The sequence below is a fragment of the Ranitomeya variabilis genome, chromosome 1 (genome assembly GCF_051348905.1).
Source record: "Ranitomeya variabilis isolate aRanVar5 chromosome 1, aRanVar5.hap1, whole genome shotgun sequence".
NCBI lineage: Eukaryota > Metazoa > Chordata > Amphibia > Anura > Dendrobatidae > Ranitomeya > Ranitomeya variabilis.
The window spans coordinates 1,167,560,108-1,167,580,996 of record NC_135232.1 but is presented as its reverse complement, the minus strand read 5'-3'; the positions used below and the strand labels follow the sequence as shown (position 1 = coordinate 1,167,580,996).

Here is a 20,889-nt window from a genome sequence, read left to right as displayed (position 1 = left end):
TGTGACTCGTGGAAAGCCACCGATATGTTCGAAGCATAAGGAGATGCAATGTTCAACCTGCAGAGGAACATTCAAGTCCGGCTCCCAGCGAGACATCTATACATTTTTGGAGAATACACTATCTTTATTAACGTCGTCATATAGATTTGTTATGCTCCAGAGAAATGAATGATTTAGATCATTCAGAAGTAGGATAATTATTTCTGCCTTGGAAAATGTGCTGCTGATAAGGTTTTGGATGTGTTCCTTTAATATTAGGAAAAACATGAAGTCTGAGGAAGAGAGGTTATATTTGCTTCTGATTTCTTTATGAGATGTAAATTTAGTCCTATCATGTCTGTTGTTTATCTTTTTAATTCCAGATTGAATCCAATTATCTGGAATATCAAGTTTATAAATGTTTGCCAATAACTTCATTGGAAAGTCTTTAATAAAGTCTATTCTGTTATAACCCCTACCTGCTTTTGCAAGAAGCTTCCAAGCGTAAATTATGGCTTTAAAAACTGGAAATTGGGGTTCATAAGGATTGGGCTTAAATAAATGATTGTATATATTATCTTGCAAAGGACAATTTTTGTGATTGGCAATGAATGTGACAATATTTCTTGAGTGTGGTTTTAAGTTACAATGGTCAACGAAAGAGGAGTACAGGTCCTTCTCAAAAAATTAGCATATAGTGTTAAATTTCATTATTTACCATAATGTAATGATTACAATTAAACTTTCATATATTATAGATTCATTATCCACCAACTGAAATTTGTCAGGTCTTTTCTTGTTTTAATACTGATGATTTTGGCCTACAACTCCTGATAACCCAAAAAACCTGTCTCAATAAATTAGCATATCAAGAAAAGGTTCTCTAAACGACCTATTACCCTAATCTTCTGAATCAACTAATTAACTCTAAACACATGCAAAAGATACCTGAGGCTTTTAAAAACTCCCTGCCTGGTTCATTACTCAAAACCCCCATCATGGGTAAAGGTACCTTCACACGAAGCGACGCTGCAGCGATAGCGACAACGATGTCGATCGCTGCAGCGTCGCTGTTTGGTCGCTGGAGAGCTGTCACACAGACCGCTCTCCAGCGATCAACTATGCCGAGGTCCCCTGGTAACCAGGGTAAACATCGGGTAACTAAGCGCAGGGCCGCGCTTAGTAACCCGATGTTTACCCTGGTTACCAGCGTAAAATCTAAAAAAAACAAACAGCACATACTTACATTCACGTCCCCCTGCGTCCACTTCCTGACTGACTGAGCGCCGTACAGTGAGAGCAGAGCGGTGACGTCACCGCTGTGCTGCTTTCACTTTCACTTTGCGGCGCTGAGTCAGAGGAGGAAGCAGACTGCAGGGGACGCAATGTGAGTATGTGCTGTTTGTTTTTTTTTACATTTTACGCTAGTAACCAGGGTAAACATCGGGTAACTAAGCGCGGCCCTGCGCTTAGTAACCCGATGTTTACCCTGGTTACCAGTGTAAAATATCGCTGGTATCGTTGCTTTTGCTTTCAAACACAACGATACACAGCGATCGGACGACCAAATAAAGTTCTGGACTTTATTCAGCGACCAGCGACATCACAGCAGGATCCTGATCGCTGCTGCGTGTCAAACGAAACGATATCGCTAGCGAGGACGCTGCAACGTCACGGATTGCTAGCGATATCGTTATAATGTCGTTTCGTGTGAAGGTACCTTAAGACTAGCGACCTGACAGATGTCAAGAAGGCCATCATTGACACCCTCAAGCAAGAGGGTAAGACCCAGAAAGAAATTTCTCAACAAATAGGCTGTTCCCAGAGTGCTGTATCAAGGCACCTCAATGGTAAGTCTGTTGGAAGGAAACAATGTGGCAGAAAACGCTGTACAACGAGAAGAGGTGACCGGACCCTGAGGAAGATTGTGGAGAAGGACCGATTCCAGACCTTGGGGAACCTGAGGAAGCAGTGGACTGAGTCTGGTGTGGAAACATCCAGAGCCACCGTGCACAGGCGTGTGCAGGAAATGGGCTACAGGTGCCGCATTCCCCAGGTAAAGCCACTTTTGAACCATAAACAGCGGCAGAAGCGCCTGACCTGGGCTACAGAGAAGCAGCACTGGACTGTTGCTAAGTGGTCCCAAGTACTTTTTTCTGATGAAAGCAAATTTTGCATGTCATTCGGAAATCAAGGTGCCAGAGTCTGGAGGAAGACTGGGGAGAAGGAAATGCCAAAATGCCTGAAGTCCAGTGTCAAGTACCCACAGTCAGTGATGGTGTGGGGTGCCATGTCAGCTGCTGGTGTTGGTCCACTGTGTTTCATCAAGGGCAGGGTCAATGCAGCTAGCTATCAGGAGATTTTGGAGCACTTCATGCTTCCATCGGCTGAAATGCTTTATGGAGATGAAGATTTCATTTTTCAGCACGACCTGGCACCTGCTCACAGTGCCAAAACCACTGGTAAATGGTTTACTGACCATGGTATTACTGTGCTCAATTGGCCAGCCAACTCTCCTGACCTGAACCCCATAGAGAATCTGTGGGATATTGTGAAGAGAAAGTTGAGAGACGCAAGACCCAACACTCTGGATGAGCTTAAGGCCGCTATTGAAGCATCCTGGGCCTCCATAACATCTCAGCAGTGTCACAGGCTGATTGCCTCCATGCCACGCCGCATTGAAGCAGTCATTTCTGCCAAAGGATTCCCGACCAAGTATTGAGTGCATAACTGAACATTATTATTTGATGGTTTTTTTGTTTGGTATTAAAAAACACTTTTATTTGATTGGTCGGGTGAAATATGCTAATTTATTGAGACAGGTTTTTTGGGTTATCAGGAGTTGTAGGCCAAAATCATCAGTATTAAAACAATAAAAGACCTGACAAATTTCAGTTGGTGGATAATGAATCTATAATATATGAAAGTTTAATTGTAATCATTACATTATGGTAAATAATGAAATTTAACACTATATGCTAATTTTTTGAGAAGGACCTGTATATGTTGAAGAAATTGGTTTCTGCGGCCAGAGGCCATTGTAATCTGATGGATTACTGTATTTGTTTCCTAATGGATTTGAAATATGGGATCCTAATTATTCCTCTCAGATCCGCCTGGCAGGGGGTCGGAGCCAGCATGAGGGGCGGGTGGAGGTTTTGTGGGGACCTCGTGGAGAAGAGCGCTGGGGATTTGTTTGTGGAGAAGGTTGGGGAATCAAGGAGGCTGCGATGGTCTGCCAACAGTTGGGTCTAGGATTTGTCAGCAGTGCCCTTCAGGTATGTATTAGACTTGTGGTGTACACGGTGATGGGAGAAGGGATATATACACACAAGGGTATACAGGTTATACTAAGCAGGAAGCAAGGTCGAGCTAGGTGAGGCATTCACTGCTATATGTGTCTGTGGCTCCACCATTGTGCTGCTACTAACCTCAACTACAACTGCCGCTAGCTACATACAAGAAATCTCATTCATCTGCTGTTCTCCATCTTCAGATTCTCACTGGGCTTAGGAGGGTATAACTACATGATCCTGACGTGCAAATCCCCTCTAGGCATTCAGCTGTAGGGTGTCCACTGTCAGGAATATGGCCTGGACCTCTAAGCACTTTTCATGCAATTATGCACAGCACAACATCTTCCAGAAGAATGTGTCCACCTAAAAGAATGATCACCACCTCCACACCATTCACTGAGCTGATTCTCATTCATTATCATTCACTTAGTGGCTGTATCTGAGCATCTGCCCTGCAATCCTACTTTGCATTCTATTTGGTGAGGTCTGTATCTGCTGGCTGTGTCAGGTCATTCCCAGCCAGGCGAGTGTGCATTCGCTGGCTTAGAACACGTATGTGCTCTGTCACGTCATGCTTGGCCAGGTGGAGTCTGTATATGTTGGCTTGGTCATGTCACGGATGGCTGGGTGGAATCTGTATATACTGGCTTGGTCATGTATGTGCTCTGTCACGTCATGCTTGGCCGGGTGGAGTCTGTATATACTGGCTTGGTCATGTATGTGCTCTGTCATGTCATGCCTGGCTGGGTGGAATCTGTATGTCCTGGCTTGATCACGTATGTGCTCTGTCATGTCATTCTTGGCCGGATGGAGACTCTATATCCTGGCTTGGTCACGTATGTGCTCTGTCATGTCATTCTTGGCCGGGTGGAATTTGTATTTGCTCACTTGGTCACATATGTGCTCTGTCATGTCATGCTTGGCTGGGTGGAATCTGTATCTGCTGGCTTGGTCACGTATGTGCTCTGTCATGTCATGCTTGGCCGGGTGGAGTCTGTATATGCTGGCTTGGTCATGTATGTGCTCTGTCATGTCATGGATGGCTGGGTGGAGTCTGTATATGCTGGCTTGGTCACGTATGTGCTCTGTCATGTCATGCTTGGCCGGGTGGAGTCTGTATATGCTGGCTTGGTCATGTATGTGCTCTGTCATGTCATTCTTGGCCGGGTGGAATTTGTATTTGCTCACTTGGTCACATATGTGCTCTGTCATGTCATGCTTGGCTGGGTGGAATCTGTATATACTGGCTTGGTCATGTATGTGCTCTGTCATGTCATGCTTGGCCGGGTGGAGTCTGTATATACTGGCTTGGTCACGTATGTGCTCTGTCACGTCATGCTTGGCCGGGTGGAGTCTGTATATCCTGGCTTGGTCATGTATGTGCTCTGTCATGTCATGCCTGGCTGGGTGGAATCTGTATATGCTGGGTTGGTCATGTATGTGCTCTGTCATGTCATGCTTGGCCGGGTGGAGTCTGTATATACTGGCTTGGTCACGTATGTGCTCTGTCACGTCATGCTTGGCCGGGTGGAGTCTGTATATCCTGGCTTGGTCACATATGTGCTCTGTCATGTCATGCTTGGCCGGATGGAGACTCTATGTCCTGGCTTGGTCACATATGTGCTCTGTCATGTCATGCTGGGCAGGGTGGAATCTGTATATGCTAACTTGGTCACGTATGTGCTCTGTCATGTCATTCTTGGCCGGGTGGAATTTGTATTTGCTCACTTAGTCACATATGTGCTCTGTCATGTCATGGATGGCTGGATGGAGTCTGTATATGCTGCGTTGGTCACATATGTGCTCTGTCATGTCATGGCTGGCTGGAATCTGTATATGCTGGTTTGGTCACATATGTGCTCTGTTATGTCATGGATGGCTGGGTGGAATCTGTATATGTTGGGTTGGTCACATATGTGCTCTGTCATGTCATGGATGGCTGGGTGGAATCTGTATATGCTGGCTTGGTCACATATCTGGTCTGTCATGTCATGGATGGCTGGGTGGAATCTGTATCTGCTGGCTTGGTCACATATGTGGTCTATCATGTCATGCTTGGCTGGGTGGAGTCTGTATATACTGGCTTGGTCACGTATGTATGCTCTGTCATGTCATGCTTGGCTGGATGGAGTCTGTATATGCTGCGTTGGTCACATATGTGCTCTGTCATGTCATGGATGGCTGGGTGGAATCTGTATATGCTGGCTTGGTCACATATGTGGTCTGTCATGTCATGGATGGCTGGGTGGAATCTGTATATGCTGGCTTGGTCACATATGTGGTCTGTCATGTCATGGATGGCTGGGTGGAATCTGTATCTGCTGGCTTGGTCACATATGTGGTCTATCATGTCATGGATGGCTGGGTGGAATCTGTATATGCTGGCTTGGTCACATATGTGCTCTGTCAAGTCATGGATGGCTGGGTGGAATCTGTATATGCTGGCTTGGTCACATATGTGGTCTGTCATGTCATGGATGGCTGGCTGGAATCTGTATATGCTGGCTTGGTCACATATGTGGTCTGTCATGTCATGGATGGCTGGGTGGAATCTGTATATGCTGGCTTGATCACATATGTTTTCTGTCATGTCATGGCTGGCTGGGTGGAATCTGTATATGCTGGCTTGGTCACATATGTGGTCTGTCATGTCATGGATGGCTGGGTGGAATCTGTATATGCTGGCTTGATCACATATGTTTTCTGTCATGTCATGGCTGGCTGCGTGGAATCTGTATATGTTGGCTTGATCACATATGTTTTCTGTCACGTCATGCTTGGCTGGGTGGAATCTGTATATGCTGGCTTGGTCACGTATGTGCTCTGTCATGTCATGCTTGGCTGGATGGAGTCTGTATATGCTGCGTTGGTCACATATGTGCTCTGTCATGTCATGGATGGCTGGGTGGAATCTGTATATGCTGGCTTGGTCACGTATGTGCTCTGTCATGTCATGCTTGGCTGGATGGAGTCTGTATATGCTGGGTTGGTCACATATGTGCTCTGTCATGTCATGGATGGCTGGGTGGAATCTGTATATGCTGGCTTGGTCACGTATGTGCTCTGTCATGTCATGCTTGGCTGGATGGAGTCTGTATATGCTGCGTTGGTCACATATGTGCTCTGTCATGTCATGGATGGCTGGGTGGAATCTGTATCTGCTGGCTTGGTCACATATGTGGTCTATCATGTCATGCTTGGCTGGATGGAGTCTGTATATGCTGCGTTGGTCACATATGTGCTCTGTCATGTCATGGATGGCTGGGTGGAATCTGTATCTGCTGGCTTGGTCACATATGTGGTCTATCATGTCATGCTTGGCTGGATGGAGTCTGTATATGCTGCGTTGGTCACATATGTGCTCTGTCATGTCATGGATGGCTGGGTGGAATCTGTATCTGCTGGCTTGGTCACATACTGTATGTGGTCTATCATGTCATGCTTGGCTGGATGGAGTCTGACATTCTCAGCCAGATCAAGTCTGTGTGTGATGGCTTTGGCCATCATTTCACTTAGTTGTAATGTTCTAGTTATAATTTATAGTTCCAGCGTCTTGCTGCATGAATGAAACCCATAAAACCATGCTTACAAGATTTGACAGATCGCCTCCATCTCACATTTGATGTGCCATGGAGCAGACTAGTTCCCACCCGCTTCTCTGTCCTTGGCTGTCTCATGTCTTGTTCTTGTTATGTGTCATTGCTTGCTGCTCCTGGGCTGACCACTGTAGATTCGCATTATTGGGGGGCGCACACAGTTTGAAGGACGCGTGGAGCTGAAGCTTGGAAACTCATGGGGCTACCTGTGCAGTGATGGCTGGACAACTAAGGAAGCAATGGTGGCATGTCGGCAGCTCGGCTTGGGGTACTCTCTGCATGCGGTGACGGTATGTACAGCGAAGTCCCACGTAGATTACAATTAAGGTTTATGAGGAATTGGTACAGTAATGGGGCTCCAAGAAGCGCCATATACAAGAGTCTCTTAGGCTGTGGGAGAATACATGGGCTATGCTGCTATAGAGCTAGTAGGCTTAGAGTGGCATGCAAACGTTTGGGCACCCCTGGTCCAAATTGCTGTTATTGTGGACAGTTAAGCAAGTTGAAGATGAAATGATCTCTAAAATGCATAAAGTGAAAAACAACACTTTTTTTAAAATATTATAGGCAAATATACACTGCTCAAAAAAATAAAAGGAACACTAAAATACCACATCCTAGATATCACGGAATGAAATATTCCAGTTGCAAATTTGTATTCATTACATAGTGGAATGTGTTCAGAACAATAAAACATAACAATTATCAATGTAAATCAAAATGAATATCCCATGGAGGTCTGGATTTGGAATGATACTCAAAATCGAAGTGGAAAATCAAATTACAGGCTGATCCAACTTCAGTGGAAATGCCTCATGACAAGGAAAAGATGCTCAGTATTGTGTGTGGCCTCCACGTGCCTGTATGACCTCCCTACTGTACAATGCCTGGGCATGCACCTGATGAGGCGGCGGATGGTCTCCTGAGGGATCTCCTCCGAGATCTGGACTAAAGCATCCGCCAAGTCCTGGACAGTCTGTGGTGCAATGTGACGTTGGTGGATGGTGACATGATGTCCCAGATGTGTTCAGTCGGATTCAGGTCTGGGAAACAGGCGGGCCAGTCCATAGCTTCAATGCCTTCATCTTGCAGGAACTGCTGACACACTCCAGCCACATAAGGTCTGGCATTGTCCTGCATTAGGAGGATCCCAGGGCCAACGGCACCTGCATATGGTCTCACAAGGGGTCTGAGGATCTCATCTCGGTACCTAATGGCAGTCAGGCTACCTCTGGCGAGCACATGGAGGGCTATTCAGCTCTCCAAAGAAATGCCACCCCACACCATTACTGACCCACTGCCAAACCGGTCATGCTGAAGGATGCTGCAGGCAGCAGATTGCTTTCCACGGCGTCTCCAGATTCTGTCACATGTGCTCAGTGTGAACCTGCTTTCATCTGCGAAGAGCACAGGGCACCAGTGGCGAATTTGCCAATCCTGGTGTTCTGTGGCAAATGTCAAGCATCCTGCACAGTGTTGGGCTGTGAGTACAACCCCATCTGTGGATGTCGGGCCATCAGACCATCCACATGGAGTCGGTTTCTAATCGTTTGTGCAGACACATGCACATTTGTGGCCTGCTGGAGGTCATTTTGCAGGGCTCTGTACAAGGAGAAACAGGAGGAGCCCTGCCAAAGGCTGAGGTAGCGGTCCTGCTGCTGGGTTGTTGCCCTCCTACGGCCCCCTCCACGTCTCCTGGCATACTGGCCTGTCTCCTGGTAGCACCTCCAGACTCTGGACACTATGCTGACAGACACAGCAAACCTTCTTGCCACAGCTCGCATTGATGTGCCATCCTGGATGAGCTGCACTACCTGAGCCACTTGTGTGGGTTGTAGAGTCCGTCTCATGCTACCACGAGTGTGAAAGCACAACCGACATTCAAAAGTGACAAAACATCAGCCAGAAAGCATTGGTACTGAAATGTGGTCTGTGGTCCCCACCTGCAGAACCACTCCTTTATTGAGGGTGTCCTGATAATTGCCAATAATTTCCATCTGTTGTCTATTCCATTTGCACAACTGCATGTGAAATTGATTGTCAATCAGTGTTGCTTCCTAAGTGGACAGTTTGATTTCACAGAAGTTTGATTTACTTGGAGTTATATTCTGTTGTTTAAGTGTTCCCTTTATTTTTGAGCAGTGTGGATATATACAGTACAGACCAAAAGTTTGGACACACCTTCTCATTTAAAGATTTTTCTGTATTTTCATGACTATGAAAATTGTACATTCACACTGAAGGCATCAAAACTATGAATTAACACATGTGGAATTATATACTTAACAAAAAAGTGTGAAACAACTGAAACTATGTCTTATATTCTAGATTCTTCAAAGTTGCCACCTTTTGCTTTGATGACTGCTTTGCACACTCTTGGCATTCTCTTGCTGAGCTTCAAGAGGTAGTCACCGGGAATGGTTTTCACTTCACAGATGTGCCCTGTCAGGTTTAATAAGTGGGATTTCTTGCCTTATAAATGGGGTTGGGACCATCAGTTGTGTTGTGCAGATGTCTGGTGGATACACAGCTGATAGTCCTACTGAATAGACTGTTAGCTTTTTTCTTGCCATAATACAAATTCTAAGTAAAGAAAAACGAGTGGCCATCATTACTTTAAGAAATGAAGGTCAGTCAGTCCGAAAAATTGGGAAAACTTTGAAAGTGTCCCCAAGTGCAGTTGCAAAAACCATCAAGCGCTACAAAGAAACTGGCTCACATGAGGACCGCCCCAGGAAAGGAAGACCAAGAGTCACCTCTGCTTCTGAGGATAAGTTTATCTGAGTCACCAGACTCAGAAATCGCAGGTTAACAGCAGCTCAGATTAGAGACCAGGTCAATGCCACACAGAGTTCTAGCAGCAGACACATCTCTACAACAACTGTTAAGAGGAGACTTTCTGCAGCAGGCCTTCATGGTAAAATAGCTGCTAGGAAACCACTGCTAAGGACAGGCAACAAGCAGAGGAAACTTGTTTGGGCTAAAGAACACAAGGAATGGACATTAGACCAGTGGAAATCTGTGCTTTGGTCTGATGAGTCCAAATTTGAGATCTTTGGTTCCAACCACCATGTCTTTGTGTGACGCAGAAAAGGTGAACGGATGGACTCTACAAGCCTGGTTCCCACCGTGAAGCATGGAGGAGGAGGTGTGATGGTGTGGGGGTGCTTTGCTGGTGACACTGTTGGGGATTTATTCAAAACTGAAGGCATACTGAACCAGCACGGCTACCATAGCATCTTGCAGCGGCATGCTATTCCATCCGGTTTGCGTTTAGTTGGACCATCATTTATTTTTCAACAGGACAATGACCCCAAACACACCTCCAGGCTGTGTAAGGGCTATTTGACCAAGAAGGAGAGTGATGGGGTGCTACGCCAGATGACCTGGCCTCCACAGTCACCAGACCTGAACCCAATTGAGATGGTTTGGGGTGAGCTGGACCGCAGAGTGAAGGCTAAAGGGCCAACAAGTGCTAAGCATCTCTGGGAACTCCTTCAAGATTGTTGGAAGACCATTCCCGGTGACTACCTCTTGAGCTCATCAAGAGAATGCCAAGAGTGTGCAAAGCAGTCATCAAAGCAAAAGGTGGCTACTTTGAAGAACCTAGAATATAAGACATAATTTCAGCTGATTCACACTTTTTTGTTAAGTATATAATTCCACATATGTTAATTCATAGTTTTGATGCCTTCAGTGTGAATGTACAGTTTTCATAGTCATGAAAATACTGAAAAATCTTTAAATGAGAAGGTGTGTCCAAACTTTTAGTCTGCACTTTATATATATAATATTGCTTAAAGGGAACCTGTCACCCCCAAAATCGAGGGTGAGCTAAGCCCACCGGCATCAGGGGCTTATCTCCAGCATTCTGTAATGCACTCTGTAATGCTGCAGATAAGCCCCCGATGTATCCTGAAAGGAAAGAAAAACAGGTTAGATTATACTCACCCAGGGGCGGTCCCGTCCCGGTCCGATGGGTGTCGCAGTCCGCTCCGGTGCCTCCCATCTTCTTACGATGACGTCCTCTTGTCTTCCTGCTGCGGCTCCGGCACAGGCGTACAGATCTGTCCTGTTGAGGATGGTATAAAGTACTGCACTGCGCAGGCGCTGGGCCTCTCTGACCTTTCCCGGCGCCTGCGCACTGCAGTTCTTTGCTCTGCCCTCAACAGGACAGATCAGTACGCCTGCATCAGAGTCGCAGCGTGAAGACCAGAAGAGGATGTCATCCTATGAAGATGGGAGGCCCCGGACCGCAACGCTCACCGGATCGGACCGCCCGCCCAGGTGAGCATAATCTAACCTCTTTTTCTCATCTTTTAGGATACATCGGGGCTTATCTACAGCATTACAGAATGCATTACAGAATGCTGTAGATATGCCCCTGATGCTGGTGGGCTTAGCTCACCCTCGATTTTGGGGGTGACAGGTTCCCTTTAACTGTTCACAATGACAGGAATTTTGACCAGGGGAGCTCAAACTTTTCCATGCCACTGAACATAGCAGATGAGTATGCAATGCAATTATGTGCAGCACTGCACCTTGTGGCCATGATATCTTACACATAATGAGGATAGTTATTATCAACTATAGGGGGATTAGGAATAGCAGATGAATTGTTTCATTGGTTGGTTTGTATTTCGGAACATTACTAGTTTTTTTTCTGTTATGAGTCACTTTTTTCACCTAGGAAACTTGGTATTGGGATGCCACGAATGTGACGGACATGATCATGAGTGGAATACGCTGCACTGGCACAGAAATGTCTCTCCTACAGTGCTCCCGCCATAAGACTGTCAGCTGCAAAAACACTGGCACTAGGCACGCGGCTGGTGTCATCTGTTCTGAGAGTAAGTATCGCACCTATTGCTCTCGGTCATTGCCACCTCTCGTGTCTCCCCTTTTCCTATAGTCTGTAGCTTGCGAGCAGCAGGGCCCTCATTCCTCCTGGTATCTATTTGGAACTGTGATTTCTGTTATGCTGTAATGTCTATTGTCTGTACAAGTCCCCTCTATAAGTTGTAAAGCGCTGCGGAATATGTTGGCGCTATATAAATAAAATTATTATTATTATTATTATTGCGGCCTCCGTTCACACGAGCCGTGGCCTTCTATGGTTCCGCTGTGTACTTCCTCTGTAATTCTGCAACATATTAAAGCTTTAGTGAGTGGCGCCTTACCACTGTTCCTTATGTAATCTGCAGCTGCCTCCGACATGGTACTGCATGCAACTCTTGTTCAGGAGACTGCATATATTGAAGACCGACCACTCCATATGTTGTACTGTGCAGCTGAAGAGAACTGCCTGTCCAGCTCTGCCCGCCATGCCAACTGGCCTTATGGACATAGACGCCTTCTACGCTTCTCCTCTCAGATACACAATAATGGACGAGCTGATTTTCGACCCAAAGCTGGCAGACACTCCTGGGTATGGCACGAGTGCCATGGGTAAGTCAAGTGGAGATCTTATGTAAGTACTTGGCACCTCATGTAGTTTACATAATCTTGGCACCTAGGGAAGCAATTCATTTAGGAATCTTGGAATTTGAGTAAAGTCGTTAATTAAGATATTAGACAAGGAATTTTTAAAAATACACTGGTTCACCAATCCTGGGCCTAGTGACTCGGTGTTACCATGACGTCACTTATATAGACATTGTATGGCCTGATGCATGGATGCCCTCCCTGACTGCACCCTGTCTCTGTAGGCACTACCATAGCATGGACATCTTCACTCACTATGACCTGCTGACATCTAATGGAACTAAAGTGGCTGAAGGGCACAAAGCAAGCTTCTGCCTGGAGGACACCGAGTGCCAAGATTGTAAGTGTCAGTTAGTAGATTCTGTGGTATAAAGAATGTTCAGCACAGCCTGGGAGGGGAGGTGCACAGTTATAGCTTCCCAAACCTTGATATGTAGAATATAGGTAACTAGCACACTCCAATAAATTGTGATGCAAAACGGCGGGGTTTATTTACATACAGTAGTCACAAACGTTTCGGTCTGCACTTGACCATCATCAGTGTGCTAAACGTAGTGGTACACTTGGTAGGACCCCGGTAGTAATTACTTAATTTGCATCCACTTGGAACGAACTGGGAAATATATGCCAGTATGGGCAGCAAGTCAGTCAACTTGTGGGAGGGAAGGAGGTATGAACATTACGCGGTGTCCAAGCTTTACTTGCGGTGGACACTACCAAGTGTACCACTACATTTAGCACACTGATGAAGGTCAAGTGCAGACCGAAACGTTTGTGACTACTGTATGTAAATAAACCCCCCGTTTTGCATCACAATTTATTGGAGTGTGCTAGTTACCTATAATTAGTAGATTCTGTCACAGCTGCTGACTCTGGGAAAGCTGTGAAGGCAGATTCTGTCACTGCTGCTGACAATGAGAAAACTGTAAAGGTAGATTCTGCCACTGCTGCTGACAATGGGAAAGCTGTGCTGTGAAGGTAGATTCTGCCACTGCTGCTGGTTCTAGGAAAGCTGGGAAGGTAGATTATACTATTGATGCTGACTCTGGAAAAGCTGTAAAGTTAGATTCTGCCACTGCTGCTGACAATGGGAAAGCTGTAAAGGTAGATTCTGCCATTGCTGCTGACTCTGGGAAAGCTCTGAAGGTAGATTATACTATTGATGCTGACTCTGGAAAAGCTGTAAAGGTAGATTCTGTCACTGCTGCTGACTCTGGAAAAGCTGTAAAGGTAGATTCTGTCACTGCTGCTGACTCTGGGAAAGCTGTGAAGGCAGATTCTGTCACTGCTGCTGACAATGAGAAAACTGTGAAGGTAGATTCTGCTACTGCTGCTGACAATGGGAAAGCTGTGATGTGAAGGTAGATTCTGCCACTGCTGCTGGTTCTAGGAAAGCTGGGAAGGTAGATTATACTATTGATGCTGACTCTGGAAAAGCTGTAAAGGTAGATTCTGCCATTGCTGCTGACTCTGGGAAAGCTCTGAAGGTAGATTCTGCCACTGCTGCTGACAATGAGAAAACTGTGAAGGTAGATTCTGCCACTGCTGCTGACAATGGGAAAGCTGTGCTGTGAAGGTAGATTCTGCCACTGCTGCTGGTTCTAGGAAAGCTGGGAAGGTAGATTATACTATTGATGCTGACTCTGGAAAAGCTGTAAAGGTAGATTCTGCCATTGCTGCTGACTCTGGGAAAGCTCTGAAGGTAGATTCTGCCACTGCAGCTGACTCTGGGAAAGCTGTGAAGGCAGATTCTGTCACTGCTGCTGACAATGAGAAAACTGTGAAGGTAGATTCTGCCACTGCTGCTGACAATGGGAAAGCAGTGCTGTGAAGGTAGATTCTGCCACTGCTGCTGGTTCTAGGAAAGCTGGGAAGGTAGATTATACTATTGATGCTGACTCTGGAAAAGCTGTAAAGTTAGATTCTGTCACTGCTGCTGACTCTGGGAAAGCTCTGAAAGTAGATTCTGTCATTGCTGCTGACAATGAGAAAGCTGTAAAGGTAGATTCTGCCATTGCTGCTGACTCTGGGAAACCTCTGAAGGTAGATTCTGCCACTGCTGCTGACAATGAGAAAACTGTGAAGGTAGATTCTGCCACTGCTGCTGACAATGGGAAAGCTGGGAAGGTAGATTATACTATTGATGCTGACTCTGGGAAAGCTCTGAAGGTAGATTCTGCCACCGCAGCTGACTCTGGGAAAACTGTGAAGGTAGATTCTGTCACTGCTGCTGACAATGGGAAAGCTGTGCTGTGAAGGTAGATTCTGCCACTGCTGCTGGTTCTAGGAAAGCTGGGAAGGTAGATTATACTATTGATGCTGACTCTGGAAAAGCTGTAAAGGTAGATTCTGTCACTGCTGCTGACAATGAGAAAGCTGTAAAGATAGATTCTGCCACTGCTGCTGACAATGCGAAAGCTGTAAAGGTAGATTCTGCCACTGCAGCTGACTCTGGGAAAGCTCTGAAGGTAGATTGTGTCATTGCTGCTGACAATGGGAAAGCTGTGCTGTGAAGGTAGATTCTGCCACTGCTGCTGGTTCTAGGAAAGCTGGGAAGGTAGATTATACTATTGATGCTGACTCTGGGAAAGCTGTGAAGGCAGATTCTGCCACTGCTGCTGGTTCTAGGAAAGCTGGGAAGGTAGATTATACTATTGATGCTGACTCTGGGAAAGCTGTGAAGGCAGATTCTGCCACTGCTGCTGACAATGCGAAAGCTGTAAAGGTAGATTCTGCCACTGCTGCTGACAATGTGAAGCTGTAAAGGTAGATTCTGTCACTGCTGCTGACTCTGGGAAAACTGTGAAGGTAGATTATACTATTGATGCTGACTCTGGAAAAGCTGTAAAGGTAGATTCTGTCACTGCTGCTGACAATGAGAAAACTGTGAAGGTAGATTCTGCTACTGCTGCTGACAATGGGAAAGCTGTGATGTGAAGGTAGATTCTGCCACTGCTGCTGACAATGAGAAAGCTGTAAAGGTAGATTCTGCCACTGCTGCTGACAATGCGAAAGCTGTAAAGGTAGATTCTGTCACTGCTGCTGACTCTGGGAAAACTGTGAAGGTAGATTCTGCCACTGCTGCTGACAATGGGAAAACTGTGAAGGTAGATTCTGCCACTGCTGCTGACTCTGGGAAAACTGTGAAGGTAGATTATACTATTGATGCTGACTCTGGAAAAGCTGTAAAGGTAGATTCTGCCACTGCTGCTGACAATGGGAAAGCTGTAAAGGTAGATTCTGCCATTGCTGCTGACTCTGGGAAAGCTCTGAAGGTAGATTATACTATTGATGCTGACTCTGGAAAAGCTGTAAAGGTAGATTCTGTCACTGCTGCTGACTCTGGAAAAGCTGTAAAGGTAGATTCTGTCACTGCTGCTGACTCTGGGAAAGCTGTGAAGGCAGATTCTGTCACTGCTGCTGACAATGAGAAAACTGTGAAGGTAGATTCTGCTACTGCTGCTGACAATGGGAAAGCTGTGATGTGAAGGTAGATTCTGCCACTGCTGCTGGTTCTAGGAAAGCTGGGAAGGTAGATTATACTATTGATGCTGACTCTGGAAAAGCTGTAAAGGTAGATTCTGCCATTGCTGCTGACTCTGGGAAAGCTCTGAAGGTAGATTCTGCCACTGCTGCTGACAATGAGAAAACTGTGAAGGTAGATTCTGCCACTGCTGCTGACAATGGGAAAGCTGTGCTGTGAATGTAGATTCTGCCACTGCTGCTGGTTCTAGGAAAGCTGGGAAGGTAGATTATACTATTGATGCTGACTCTGGAAAAGCTGTAAAGGTAGATTCTGCCACTGCTGCTGACTCTGGGAAAGCTCTGAAAGTAGATTCTGTCATTGCTGCTGACAATGAGAAAGCTGTAAAGGTAGATTCTGCCATTGCTGCTGACTCTGGGAAAGCTCTGAAGGTAGATTCTGCCACTGCAGCTGACTCTGGGAAAGCTGTGAAGGCAGATTCTGTCACTGCTGCTGACAATGAGAAAACTGTGAAGGTAGATTCTGCCACTGCTGCTGACAATGGGAAAGCAGTGCTGTGAAGGTAGATTCTGCCACTGCTGCTGTTTCTAGGAAAGCTGGGAAGGTAGATTATACTATTGATGCTGACTCTGGAAAAGCTGTAAAGTTAGATTCTGTCACTGCTGCTGACTCTGGGAAAGCTCTGAAAGTAGATTCTGTCATTGCTGCTGACAATGAGAAAGCTGTAAAGGTAGATTCTGCCATTGCTGCTGACTCTGGGAAACCTCTGAAGGTAGATTCTGCCACTGCTGCTGACAATGAGAAAACTGTGAAGGTAGATTCTGCCACTGCTGCTGACAATGGGAAAGCTGTGCTGTGAAGGTAGATTCTGCCACTGCTGCTGGTTCTAAGAAAGCTGGGAAGGTAGATTATACTATTGATGCTGACTCTGGAAAAGCTGTAAAGGTAGATTCTGTCACTGCTGCTGACAATGAGAAAGCTGTAAAGATAGATTCTGCCACTGCTGCTGACAATGCGAAAGCTGTAAAGGTAGATTCTGCCACTGCAGCTGACTCTGGGAAAGCTCTGAAGGTAGATTGTGTCATTGCTGCTGACAATGGGAAAGCTGTGCTGTGAAGGTAGATTCTGCCACTGCTGCTGGTTCTAGGAAAGCTGGGAAGGTAGATTATACTATTGATGCTGACTCTGGGAAAGCTGTGAAGGCAGATTCTGCCACTGCTGCTGGTTCTAGGAAAGCTGGGAAGGTAGATTATACTATTGATGCTGACTCTGGGAAAGCTGTGAAGGCAGATTCTGCCACTGCTGCTGACAATGCGAAAGCTGTAAAGGTAGATTCTGCCACTGCTGCTGACAATGTGAAGCTGTAAAGGTAGATTCTGTCACTGCTGCTGACTCTGGGAAAACTGTGAAGGTAGATTATACTATTGATGCTGACTCTGGAAAAGCTGTAAAGGTAGATTCTGTCACTGCTGCTGACAATGAGAAAACTGTGAAGGTAGATTCTGCTACTGCTGCTGACAATGGGAAAGCTGTGATGTGAAGGTAGATTCTGCCACTGCTGCTGACAATGAGAAAGCTGTAAAGGTAGATTCTGCCACTGCTGCTGACAATGCGAAAGCTGTAAAGGTAGATTCTGCCACTGCTGCTGACAATGTGAAGCTGTAAAGGTAGATTCTGTCACTGCTGCTGATTCTGGGAAAACTGTGAAGGTAGATTCTGCCACTGCTGCTGACAATGGGAAAACTGTGAAGGTAGATTCTGCCACTGCTGCTGACTCTGGGAAAACTGTGAAGGTAGATTATACTATTGATGCTGACTCTGGAAAAGCTGTAAAGGTAGATTCTGCCACTGCTGCTGACAATGGGAAAGCTGTAAAGGTAGATTCTGCCATTGCTGCTGACTCTGGGAAAGCTCTGAAGGTAGATTATTGTCATGATTCCCCAATGGCATGGGAACATCAGAAACACAAAAATTACAGACTAGCTCTCGGGTGATGGAAACTCAAGCTGACCATGACCTAAATCTACCACACAACTAACAGTAGCCAGGGAGCATTCCTACGGCTGCCTAAATGCCACGCGCCAGCCGGAGAACTAACTACGCCTGGAAGAGGAAGGAACAGACCTGGCTTACTTCTAGTGAAATTCCCCAAAGATGATAGTAGCCCCCACATATATTAACGGTGAGTTCAGAGGAAAAGACATACACAGTATGAAGGTAGATTTAGCAAAGCGAGGTCCACTTACTAGATAGAGGAAGGATACAAAAGAGGACTTCACGGTCAGCTGAAAAACCCTTTCAAAAACCCATCCTGAAATTACTTTAAAACTCCTGTGTCAACTCATCACACAGGAGTGGCAATTTCAGTCCACAAGAGCTTCCAGTAACAGGAAATGACAAAACTGTAAACTGGACAAAAATACAAAACAATAAGGACAAGAGTCCACTTAGCTGATCAGCAGACTAGTAGCAGGAACATGCAACTGAATGACTCAGGTTACAATGATGACCGGCAAGGAAGTGACTGGAGAGCAAGGCTAAATAGGGAACTGATGGATGCAGGTGAGCGAGGCAGAAAAGAACACACAAGTCTCCAGTACCACCAGCCACCACTAGGGGAGCCCAAAAAGCGATCACAACAGTACCCCCCCCTTAAGGAGGGGGCACCGAACCCTCACAAGAACCGCCAGGGCGACCTGGATGAGCCCTATGAAAGGCACGAACCAAATCCGAGGCATGAACATCAGAGGCAGTTACCCAAGAATTATCTTCCTGACCATAGCCCTTCCATTTAACCAGATACTGGAGTCTCCGCCTGGAAATACGGGAGTCCAAGATTTTCTCTATAACGTACTCCAATTCACCCTCAACCAGCACAGGAGCAGGAGGCTCAGCAGAAGGGACCACCGGCACCTCGTATCTCCGCAACAACGACCGATGGAACACATTATGGATAGCGAAAGATGCCGGGAGGTCCAAACGAAAGGAAACAGGGTTAATAATCTCCAAAATCCTATAGGGACCGATAAACCGAGGCTTAAATTTAGGAGAAGAAACCCTCATTGGGACAAAACGGGAAGACAACCACACCAAGTCCCCAACACGAAGGCAAGGACCAACCCGACGCTGGCGGTTAGCAAACCGCTGAGTCCTCTCCTGGGACAAATTCAAATTGTCCACCACTTGTTCCCAAATCCGATACAACCGAACCACCACAGCATCCACTCCAGGACAATCCGAAGACTCCACCTGACCAGAAGAAAAACGGGGATGAAACCCCGAATTGCAAAAGAAAGGGGAAACTAAAGTGGCCGAACTAGCCCGATTATTAAGAGCAAACTCCGCCAACGGCAAAAAGGCAACCCAATCTGTCATGATCTCCATGGCCAGAGAACTAGCATCAGCCTCAATAGGAACAAGCTCTTGGAAGATGTAACTATACTGACCATGAACTAAACCTACCGCATCATCTAGAAGTAGCCAGGTAGCATGTCCTACTTTTTATCCCTATATGCCCAGCGCCGGCCGGAGAACTAAATAATGCTAGCAGAGGGAAATATAAGACCTGACTCACCTCTAGAGAAATGCCCAAAAAGGAGACAGAGGCCCCCCACATATATTGGCGGTGATATGAGATGAAACAACAAACGCAGCAGGAAAATAGTTTTAGCAAATTTGAGGTCCGCTTTCTAGATAGCAGAAGACAGAAAGCATACTTTCATGGTCAGTAGAAAACCCTAACAAAACACATCCAGAAATTACTTTAGGACTCTGGCATTAACTCATAATACCAGAGTGGCAATTCCTGATCAACAAGAGCTTTCCAGACACAGTAACGAAACTGCAGCTGTGAACTGGAACCAAAATGCAAAAACAAAACATGGACGAATGTCCAACTTATCTAGTAGATGTCTGGGAGCAGGAACAAGCACAGAGAGGCTTCTGATAACATTGTTGACCGGCAAGCATCTAACAGAGAAGCCAGGTTATATAGCGACACCCAGAACTAATCAGAACAGGTGAACAGGGAAGATGATGTCACAAGTTCAATTCCACCAGTAGCCACCGGGGGAGCCCAGAATCCAAATTCACAACAGTACCCCCCCCTCAAGGAGGGGGCACCGAACCCTCACCAGAACCACCAGGGCGATCAGGATGGGCCCTATGAAAGGCACGAACCAGATCAGAGGCATGAACATCAGATGCAGTGACCCAAGAATTATCCTCCTGGCCGTATCCCTTCCACTTGACCAGATACTGGAGTCTCCGTCTGGAAACACGGGAGTCTAGGATTTTTTCCACAACGTACTCCAACTCACCCTCAACCAACACCGGAGCAGGAGGCTCAACGGAAGGCACAACCGGTGCCTCATACCTGCGCAATAACGACCGATGAAAAACGTTATGAATAGAAAAGGATGCAGGGAGGTCCAAACGGAAGGAAACAGGGTTAAGAATCTCCAATATTTTATACGGACCGATGAACCGAGGCTTAAACTTAGGAGATGAGACCCTCATAGGGACAAAACGAGAAGACAACCACACCAAATCTCCAACACAAAGCCGAGGACCAACACGACGGTGACGGTTGGCAAAAAGCTGAGTCTTCTCCTGGGACAACTTTAAATTGTCCATCACCTGCCCCCAGATATGATGCAATCTCTCCACCACCGCATCCACTCCAGGACAATCCGAGGATTCCATCTGACCGGAGGAAAATCGAGGGTGGAACCCCGAATTACAGAAAAACGGGGACACCAAAGTGGCAGAGCTGGCCCGATTATTGAGGGCGAACTCCGCCAATGGCAAAAAAGCAACCCAATCATCCTGGTCAGCAGACACAAAACACCTCAGATATGTCTCCAGGGTCTGATTAGTCCGCTCGGTCTGGCCATTAGTCTGAGGGTGAAAAGCAGACGAAAAAGACAAATCTATGCCCATCCTAGCACAGAATGCCCGCCAAAATCTAGACACAAATTGGGTTCCTCTGTCAGAAACGATATTCTCAGGAATACCATGCAAACGAACAACATTTTGAAAAAACAGGGGC

General features: G+C 46.3%; 1 protein-coding gene across 7 annotated transcripts in view; it reads left to right on the top strand.

Moving 5' to 3' along the window:
* The window catches only part of LOXL3 (lysyl oxidase like 3), a 275,024-nt gene that overhangs the window by 228,936 nt on the left and 25,199 nt on the right, over positions 1 to 20,889 (top strand). For 4 of the 7 annotated variants that reach the window (XM_077280490.1, XM_077280483.1, XM_077280486.1 and 1 more), the window contains 4 exons: positions 3,090 to 3,257; positions 11,562 to 11,721; positions 12,076 to 12,319; positions 12,580 to 12,695. In XM_077280490.1, the coding sequence (XP_077136605.1) occupies positions 3,090 to 3,257; positions 11,562 to 11,721; positions 12,076 to 12,319; positions 12,580 to 12,695 (688 nt within the window). Of the gene's footprint in view, positions 1 to 3,089; positions 3,258 to 7,005; positions 7,162 to 11,561; positions 11,722 to 12,075; positions 12,320 to 12,579; positions 12,696 to 20,889 lie in introns of all 7 variants that reach the window. The other 3 variants (XM_077280487.1, XM_077280488.1, XM_077280484.1) reach the window with 2 other exon arrangements.